The 9,679-nt window shown below is 39.6% G+C and overlaps 2 protein-coding genes across 4 annotated transcripts in view; one reads left to right on the forward strand and one right to left on the reverse strand.

The window, feature by feature from the left end:
- Positions 1-44: 44 nt before the first annotated feature.
- LOC116377459 (uncharacterized) lies at positions 45-6,451 on the reverse strand. 3 transcript variants are annotated; one of them, XM_031839102.1, is made up of 8 exons: positions 6,382-6,451; positions 3,515-3,820; positions 2,535-2,867; positions 2,189-2,341; positions 1,639-1,734; positions 1,073-1,110; positions 877-987; positions 45-287 (listed from the first exon to the last, which is right to left on the reverse strand). In XM_031839102.1, exons 1-8 carry the CDS (start codon positions 6,419-6,421, stop codon positions 108-110), a joined length of 1,257 nt encoding a protein of 418 aa, XP_031694962.1. In that variant the 5' UTR covers positions 6,422-6,451; the 3' UTR covers positions 45-107. The 3 variants fall into 3 exon arrangements, with proteins under 3 accessions (XP_031694962.1, XP_031694961.1, XP_031694963.1); XM_031839101.1 differs by having other exon boundaries at positions 2,183-2,341; XM_031839103.1 differs by lacking the exon at positions 6,382-6,451 and adding an exon at positions 3,192-3,259 and having other exon boundaries at positions 2,183-2,341; positions 3,515-3,606.
- A 2,058-nt stretch (positions 6,452-8,509) lies between these two features.
- Positions 8,510-9,679, forward strand: part of LOC116377460 (polymeric immunoglobulin receptor-like) — a gene marked incomplete at its 3' end in the record, with an annotated part of 3,218 nt that continues 2,048 nt past the window's right edge. The window contains exon 1 of the mRNA XM_031839104.1: positions 8,510-8,567. Coding sequence (XP_031694964.1) covers positions 8,528-8,567 — 40 coding nt within the window. The remainder of the gene's footprint in view (positions 8,568-9,679) is intronic.

Raw genomic sequence — 9,679 nt, forward strand, 5'->3', positions numbered from 1 at the left:
GTGACCGTGGTGGAGTTCCTTTGTAGACTATATTCAAAATATAATGTTAGAATCCGACTGGAGGGAACCAGTGCTATGCTAACTTCCTGTTGGACTACAAAAATACATCATCCCCGCAGCTCTCCATTAACAGTAGAGTACAGCTCATCTTCATCACGGAGCGTTTCTACTCGAGGAACAGAGTAGATGACATTGTCGTCACCACGGACGCCGCTGATGGAGAAGCCGGCGGCCCGGCTGGAAAAAGTCACCTCAGAGTAGGTGAGTCTGCTCGAGTCGCCTTCAGCCTGGAAAAAGAAAACAGAGAGAAGGTAAAGTTTGGAGCTTTTTCAGCTCAATAAAAAATCAGATAAGTTACTATTAAAGAGGTGCCATGTGGATATTTATATCCAACAAGCACAGTTGTGTAACTTGTAAAAAACATATTCGATCTTCTAATTGTAAAGTTATTTTATAACTGCATCGTTTCCTTCTGCCTTTTCTGCCTTTGTTGGCACATTGCCACAGTTCTCGGCACGTTTACCACCAACAACTGTCAAACAGAGCTGCATCGAAGTGCATTCATGAAAAACAAATCTTTAACAACCCTGAAAAAACCCAGAAACACCATCATCCCTTTCCTTTGTTTAGGCTATTTCTCATATTTATACTTGAAGATATTCAAGTCAACTGCAGACATTGTAACTCATGTAATTCATATAACAAACAGCCATTTAACAAAAGTTTATATGAAAGAAAGTAAGCTAGAGATGTAAAGAAACCTATAGGACTTCTATTGCCTGCTGGGTCTGTGACTGAAGAACAAGCTCACGAAAGTTTTCTTGGAAGCTTCTTTCTTTCTGAGCCCAAAGATAAAATCACATGTTTTCTACTTACTGTGTTTTGTAAGTTGACTGCAGTGACGAGGCTGTAGTCAGCTGAAGACATTTCCACAGCAGGAGACCAGCTCTGTCCGTCCTCTCTGATGTCCTCGTACACTCGGTTGGCCTACAGGAGAGGACGGGTTATGTTTGTATTAATATCAGCTCGCCTCACAAACACTAAAGATGCTCTCAGATTTCCTCCGACTCACCTCTGTTACATCCGCGTACTGTGTTTCCACAGGAGGTTCTAAAAAAACACAACAGTATGTTTAGAGAAAGGACACCGATGAAACATCTGGCTCGGCCGAATGGCAAGAAGACACTGATCATCTACTATAAACAATATAAATGATTTAAATCTATAATAAACTATGTCTCCCACTCTCTCTCTCTCTGATGTTCTCCCTGAGGTTCAAGTCCCCCGACTCCCTCCCCTCCCACGTGATGACATTTCATAATCCATCCACTACATCCATTAGAAATAGTCACTGCTGCTTGTGATTGTGGATTTTAAATGACGTTCTCACGTTGGTCAGTTGTGTCTGAAGAGAGCGACGAGCAGAAAGACAGAAAATGTGCTTCTGGTGTGAAAAGCGTTGCTTCTGTTTCCGGTGTGAACTCGGCCTCACACATAAACAGATGTTAGTACTGAATGTTGTGCCCGTTACTTGAGAAACAATTCACAGTGAAAGAGAGAACAAGCAGTTTGTCTCTCAAGAGAAATGGGAAGTTTCAGAGGTGTGACTGTCTGACTTTGAGCTTCCTGTTGCCTCACCTTTGGGTTTAGAAGTCCGCCTCCTGCAGAACAGCAGCACAGACAGAGATAATATCACCATGAAGACCAGAGCCAGACCCACAGACAGCAGCACATCTGTTTGAGAGAACAACTTTGTTTTACACTGACACTTCCTGGTGGACTGTGACATTAATGTTGTGTACTGGACTCATATATACATAAAGTATACTATATGATAAATATACAGTACATAAAGTATACTGTAAAAACGCATATAATCTTTGTAAACATGTGCATACACATGAATACATAAACTTCATAAGACCGTGTCATGTACAGTGTGAGTCTGGTTGGACACACTTCACTAGTATTACAACATGTTTATGGAGAATAAACATTTCTGAGTGAATGGCAGGTGTCCAATACAATCATAGTACAGAACACCTGAAACATGGATACTGTGAAACTCTTTCTACAGATACGACTTGCTAACAGTTATGCTAACTAATGCTAAGTTATTTGCAATGTTAACAAGCAAACAGACACATGCACATACACACACAGAGTAAATACTGTCACATACATGTACCTCTAGTCGTGTCAGACTGCTCGATGGTTTCAGGGGAAGCTGGTGAAGCCCTGGAGCTTCCTGAAGTGGAGCTCAAGCTCTGAGTGGTTGTTGCTGTGGAGGCTGATGTGACTGATGATGTCATAGCTTGGTTTGGTTCAGAAGTGGTCGGAGCTGTGAACAACAAACACATGCTGACACAAAGAAGTCCTGATGAGAGAGATGAGATTCTCCTGTGTGTCAGCTGAACTCTTTTAAATGAGCATTCATCAGCGTTCACACTGACTTTAAAACATCAGCTGCTGTCAGTGAAAACTTTCTTCAGACCTCCAGAGACACAAACAAACGTCTTCAAGTAGAAACTCACCATCTGTGACAACGATGTTAAACCCATGGTAGGGATCTGGAGAGAAAGTCCTGTCCAGACCACAGCGGTACCATCCTGAGTCAGACCTGGTCAGCTGTGTGATGCCCACATACACAAATCCTCCTGATGAATATCCTTCTACATATCTGATGCTGTATCTGTCTCTCTGAGCTCCGTAAGCAGTTGTTGCAACAAGAATGTCTTCCTCTTTACATCTTCCCTTACAGAAGTACTTCCTGGTTTCAGAGGCACTAAAGACACATCCAACTATGATGTTTCCTCCAGATCTTGAAGAGAAGGTTTTTTCTTCAGAAGAATCTCCATCCAGCAGAGCTGTTGACAAGATGAACAATCACTAGTTACTGTCTGTAGTTAAGATGATGATCCACAGAAATAAGGACCAAACACTGAGCATGTTGTGCATGTTAACGATTGAAGATGTGATGCATCATAATCACAGTTCATCTTCCAAGTGTAGATTATGAAAAGACTCAATATAGACTACATATGTATGATGTTTTTATGTATATATAATGTATTAGAACATGTTAATAGCCTCTTGCATATGAAATAAAAACATTTTTTTAAATATATTGCTATAAATATTGTGTGTTGGCAGGTGAACACATGAAAGAATTCTAGTAAATTGTCTACTACCTATTAATGAAAACATTCTCTTCAGAAGCACAAACTCTTCTTTCTCACTGACGTCTTCAAGGAAAAGTCTGGAAGATAAAGTTGAACTCATCCACCACAATGTGTTTGATGCATCAGCTTCAAAGCGCTTCAACACAAGCGCTCTACCTTCTGAGCCACAATCTCATATCTGCCTCTGATGTGAAGTCACAACTATATGTTACATTATGGATCACTTTCATCAGTTATCAGTGACAGCAGACCTGTCACAATGTGACTATGAATCGGTGTTCATGGTCAAGATAGAAGAAAGAATGTTTTTATGACTTTTAGTAGAAACTCACCGTCTACAACGAGGATTTCAAACTGCTGGTATGAAGATTTAATGCCACACCCGTACAGTCCTGAGTCAGACTTGGTCAGCTGTCTGATGGTCACAGAAACACCTCCGCTCCTGCTCCATTCAATGCTGAATCTGCCTTTCTGAGCTCTATCATCGGTTGTTTCAATGATATTGTCTTCTTGTTTACACGGGTCCTTACAGAGGATCTTCCTGCTTCCAGAAGAAGAAGAGGAGCATTTAACTGTGACACCTTTTCCTTCAGTTCCTGTATAAATTAGGATGAGACCGTTGTTTCCATCCTGCAGAGCTGATGAAAAGATGAACAATCATTAGTTACTGTGTTCTTCCTGTAAGATGCTACAGTCTGATCACGATATGTTCTGCTTCACGTTAACAGAGATCCACAGAGTCACACAGAGCTGCTCAGTTCAACCAGTTCAGCCTGTGACTGAAAATCAGAGACTTTGACATCTTGTTACATTAATGCAAATCCTTATTAAATATTCTTGTCTTCCTTATTCTGTGAACATTTGCAAACTCTTCAGTCCATGTCTCCAACAATCCATCATCATCATTTTAAACACTGCACACAGGGCTCGACAGCAACACTTGCACGGGGAAGTGAACTCTGTGTTTGGGTGAGTGAAACATAAATATGATCTTTATTAGGGTCTACTTTCAGTAAAACAACGTGTTCTAGTCGATGATCTCTATAAACGCTACATTGTGAACAACAAATCCGTTGAAATCTGCACCGTTATTTAACATTAACGTAGCTCTGCTCAGCAGTTAGCAGCCGGTTAGCAGCCAGTCCTGCTTGACTAAATAATGGCGCTAACAGCAGAGCAACACCTGGAACAACTACATTAACCAGACATGCAGTTTATTATAGTTCATTCCCATCACGCTGCTCAGATTAATCACAGTGAACGACTCTTCTACCAACAGAACAGAGTCTCTACCACAGTCCTGCTGATAGAGGAGCTAACCGCTAATGTACGGAGGTTCCATTCAGTTACATTATGATGCGTTCAAGCTCCAAACAGTTAAAATAACAATTGGGCAAAAGGTAAATCATGTGTTTAAATGTAATTTTGTAAAATGAAGTTTTGGTGATAAACTTGAATAGATCCAGTTGTTTGAGGGAGATGTTTACAGAGCAACATAAACAGATATGAGAGATGAATTATGAGCTGATTATCCTCAAAACACAAGCTCTAAAGCTGTTAGTCCATCATGTAAAGTAATAATGCTTCTAAACATTTTTAACCAAGGCAGATATCTGAAGAAAAATACAATCATTTATTTCATAATCATTTGAATTTTGTGTTTTTATGGAAATAACCACGATGACGACGATAACAAAGTACAAGGAAACATTTAGTGTTGATTTCACTTATTTATTAAATGTTCTATACTTTCCATTTCAGACAAGTTTGACTATCAGGACAGTAAATCACCTCAGACACTTGCTGAAGGTTAATAACAAACTTGATGTTCAGTCCTGCTCTACAGCTGCCTTCATTTTTAGAACTATATGTTTAACATGTCTTTATTGTTAATACCTATTTTATATTCAAGATTCTTCATTGTTTAATTTTCTTTTCTCTAACTTTCTTTATTGTGATGAGATGACTTCCAGTTATGTGAAAACCTATTTATAATAATATTCTGATCATCTTTTATTCTCTCTGCAGAGTTTCAATCAATCAAATGTAAATTATAAAAAGTAACCGACTCCTCCAGATCATTTCAGCTGTTTGTTTTTTACTCTTTGTTTCTCTCTTCTCATCCAACAGTGAGCCATACAAAGAGGAAGAGTTCGCATGAAAACCATGAAGCAGCAGTAACCCTCCTGAGGTCTAGATATCATCATGACGTGCATTTAGAACAGAGATCGCTCTTCACTCTCAAAGACACAAACATTCATCAAAGCTCAACAAACAGTAACGGAGCACCAACACAGCAGAGCGCCGTGAAACACTTCAATCAGCATTAAAACAGGTGAAGCAGACTCAACATGAGAAGATATTGTGGAGCTTCAGGTCACTTTTTAAGAGTTCAGACCACAAACAACAACGGCTGCTGGACTTTCAACATGAACTTGTTGTTTCCACACTAACGGTTTGCTTCACTGGGCTGGTTGTTGTCACAGGTCTCTATCAGTCTGTAGGAGGCAGATCCACCTTCCACCACATACAGCGGGTGTTGTGACATTTGGGAAGTCAGAACAAACTCCCCCAACAGTCAGGGTGAAGCAACAGAACACACAACTTGTGTTACTGTAAGAACACAACACAAGGAGGCGAGGAGGCATTGTGTTACCTTTGACAACAAGTAGAGCTGCAACCATTCAGAGAGCAAACTATTTTAATATTCAAAGACACGTTTCAGTGATGCTCCAGACATCTGCTGCTTCCAGCTTCTTCAATGTCAGGATTCAACACTTTTCTTTGTTATTAATATTTGATACTAAACTGAAAATGTTGCTGCAACTTTAAATAACAGGAAGTGAGACTGCTGGCACTGAACTTGTGTCTCTGAATTTTGGTCCGCTGTCAATTACTTTCACTTCGAAAGTAACTGATGTTTCCTGAGTTTGTCTCCTTCATCTCCTTCCTGATGTACAGTTTATTTATAAAGTACTCAGTACTAAAGTACTGCCCAATAACAATACTCACTCCTTCATATGTAGAGTAAATAGTTGTTCTTCTTCTGTCCATTCTGGCCACAAAGAGCCTGAACATGTATTGTAACTGATGTGAGGCTTCGGCAGTCTGACTGAGATGAATCAAATGAAGCCTCGTATGAACTTCAGATCAACATGAAGAAGACAGAGAGACAGAAACACAAAGTGAATGTACTCACAGAGGAAGAAGAAGCAGATCAGAGTGTGACGGACTTTCATGATGAGACTCTGATGGTTTACCTTCGCCTCTCTTCCTTCTTCTCTGACTAACAGGAAGTGCTTTCTTCTTTAAATGATGGAGTCCCTCCTCCAGACACACCTCTCTTCTCCTCCCCTCTCCATCAGTGAGTGTTTCTACTGCAGGGTCTGAGGTCACCACATATTCATGTCTGACTTCACACTCTCCAATGACCAAAAATATACAGAGAATGACCACAAAGAGATACAAAAGACCAAAAACAGAATAACCACAACCAGTTCAGACTCAGCAGCAGATCATGTGGAGCTCTGGCAGTGAGCATGTTTATTTTGCTCTGCTGTCTGTCAGATGGAGTGATGGTCGCTGCTGAAAGCTGAATCAAGAAGTTCACACTTCTTTAAAAAGCACTGCGGAGGTGTGAATGCTGAGATCACGCAGTTCCTCCTATTTCCTAATTGTGTACTTCTCTTTTTACAGAATTGTACCCAACATACTTAAAGAATACATGTTAAAGGAACAGTGTGTGAATATTTAGCCAACTAAATACCCGTCTGCTCAGCCCTCCCTCTCACAGCGGAAACACTGCGCTGGCCTTCAGCTGCTGATTCAGTTCAGTTCAGTTTATTTAATTTGCACAATTTAAACAATAAAATAAAAATAAACAAACGTAACAGAGATAAATAATATCAGAGTGCAGAAAGAGGCAAAAAGCCAATTTGAAGCCTCCATAAAATATAAAAAATTGTAGATAATTATAGATGAAATTTTAAAATTTCACAATATTACAGAGAACATAAATGGATATGCATAAGATATGACTACGTAAAATATTATTGACAAGATGTTTTTAAAATATATGAAACATGAAATATGATAACAATATCAATACATTACAAACAACATCGTTATGATTTCAGTACAATCGGAGCTACTCCTATCAATACTCTGCTTTTCTACGTGACGAAATAATTGCTTTTAAAAGCGTATAGAATTTCAAAAACCAATGAATTCAGAACAGGATCAGAATTTATTCACATTTTATGAAATTTACCTTCAGTTAAGGTAAAACACGTCACGATCAGGCTTTGCCTTCTGTGTTCTGTGTTCTGTGTTTTTGTGTTTCTTTCTGTAGCTCCGCCCTCTACCTGTCAGCCACTCCCTCAGCACCAGTCTAACTCCCTTCACCTGCCCCTGATCACTAATCAAACACTCCCTCATCAGCACAACTCTCCTCACCTGTTCTAGCCACTATTTAAACCCCTGCCTCCCAGTTACCCGCCTGTTTGTCTTGTCCTGCTCCCGGTCTCACCACGGCTGCCTGCCCGGTCTCGTCCTGCTGGATTTGCCCCCTCGTCTCTTGTCTCGTCCCTGGATTCCCTGTGTGTTCTTGTAATGTTCACGTTCTAAGTTAAGTGTTTATTAAATTCCATTTCACTCAACTTCTGGTCTGCGTTTGAGTCCACCACCCTCCCCCGTGACAAAACGTCTCTCAGGAGCCAGTTTAAAGTTTGTCCGTTCTGGGCTACTGTAGAAACATGGCCGTGCACGATGGCGGACTCTGGAAGAGGACCGGTTCCCTGTGAAGATATAAATCACTTCTTCTAAGATAACAAAACCACGATTCTTTCAGGTGATTATGCACTAATAAAAACATAGTTATGAATATGTTATTCAACGTCTGCTGATTAATCCCTGTACATTTGACTCACTGTTCCTTTAAGTGCAAACCTTATTATTCATAATTAAAGCCATACACATTTTAAGTTGTTTGTTTCCGGTATGAAGTATGAGTATAAATGTCTGGACAGATTCTGAATATAATCCTTTATATAGCTTGAATGCAACTTCAATAAGAGACTTTGAGAAGTAAATTGATGTTTCTTGTGTTGGACAGGATGTGTTGACCACATTCAGGTTGCTGTAATGCTGCAGGAGGATGTGTTGGACAGGATGTGTTGACCACATTCAGGTTGCTGTAATGCTGCAGGAGGATGTGTTGTTTTTGTCTGTATTTCAGAGAAAAGAGAAGTTTGTTGGCAAGTGAATTGTGGGTAAAGAGCAGCGTTTATCACTAAAAGGGAACACACAGTCGCAACTCGATTTGTGAGGAAGTCTAGAGATTCAGAATGAATATCCACCATGTTCTGTTCTTCTGCTTCTTCTCAGGTGAGGACTCACTACCTGACTGGTTCTTATCTGTTAGATATTCACCGTGTGTCTTTGTCCAGATGTTAAAGGTTTTCCAGTTGCTGTATTCTTATACAGATGTCGTATTGTCCTCTGATGTATTCAGCTTTCTAGTTTCTGCTGCTACTTTTTCACACTATAATCTAACCCTAGCGTGTCCTTTAGCCCCGCCTCCCAGCCCTCGGTCCAGCCTCCTTCTCATTAATCGTTTAAATATGGGCTATTCAAGTGTCTGTCATGGAAGCCCATTTCTGCCAGCAAAAAAAAAGGTCAAAAAAATAAGAATTTTTTTTTTTTTTGCTCGTGGAAAAAAAGTAAAAACTGATTTTTTTTCTTTTTTTTTTTTTCTTTTTCTTTACTTTTTTTCCAGCAGCATAAAAAAAAATGCACCAACACTTTTGGTGCAACCATCTGTAACCATAACACTGACCAGATGTTTCCAGTTGCTATAGAAAGTCTAAATGATGAGTCATAGAAGCAGCTCTTCATAGGTTATCCTACATTTGACGTATATATGGATTGTGAGTACATTGAAGACTTCTTTAAACGTGACTTTACAACAGATGAAATACTTCAATAGCTTGATGTTTCACATGGATTGTACTAAACGCCAGTAGCGGCTGGTGGAACATGTTCTAGGTAGGGCCATCCTATCAATTTCAGCAAACATCCCAGTATGATTTAATGCAAAAAAATGAAAGTATCAAACACGCATTACTACTTTGCAGTTAAATATTTAACATTTATTCCAACACGAAAGAAAAGCAGTAAATAACACTTAAATAATATAACATGTTTATTTATTGAGATGCCCCTATGGACCTTGTTATAGGAGGTAAAGATCAGGAGAAGTAAACATGAAGTGTAATTATGAATACTGATGTTAAATTAAGCTATGATGAGTTTTCACTGTTAATCTACCATCTCAATTAAATGTTGATGTCTCCATGACCACGTTAAGCAGACGAGACTGAGCACAACTACGTAGAAGAAAAGATGTTCACTTTGCCCAATATGTAGCTTGACAGAGTTCTCCATGTGTGTCCTGGTGTTCTCATGTTTCCTTACCTCCTCATCCCTCACTCCCTACC

The sequence above is a fragment of the Anarrhichthys ocellatus genome, unplaced genomic scaffold (genome assembly GCF_004355925.1).
Source record: "Anarrhichthys ocellatus isolate YVR2014 unplaced genomic scaffold, GSC_Weel_1.0 scaffold1276, whole genome shotgun sequence".
In the NCBI taxonomy this organism is placed as follows: Eukaryota; Metazoa; Chordata; class Actinopteri; order Perciformes; family Anarhichadidae; genus Anarrhichthys; species Anarrhichthys ocellatus.

What these genes read in the sequence shown, in the direction of transcription:
- LOC116377459 (XM_031839101.1), bottom strand. Translation starts at nt 6,421, where the DNA reads ATGAAAGTCCGTCACACTCTGATCTGCTTCTTCTTCCTCT. An exon ending in TGACACGACTAGAGGTACAT is followed by an intron (nt 1,735 to 2,182) that starts GTATGTGACAGT and finishes TCTCTCAAACAG; the next exon opens with ATGTGCTGCTGTCTGTGGGT. An exon ending in AGTACGCGGATGTAACAGAG is followed by an intron (nt 988 to 1,072) that starts GTGAGTCGGAGG and finishes CCTCTCCTGTAG; the next exon opens with GCCAACCGAGTGTACGAGGA.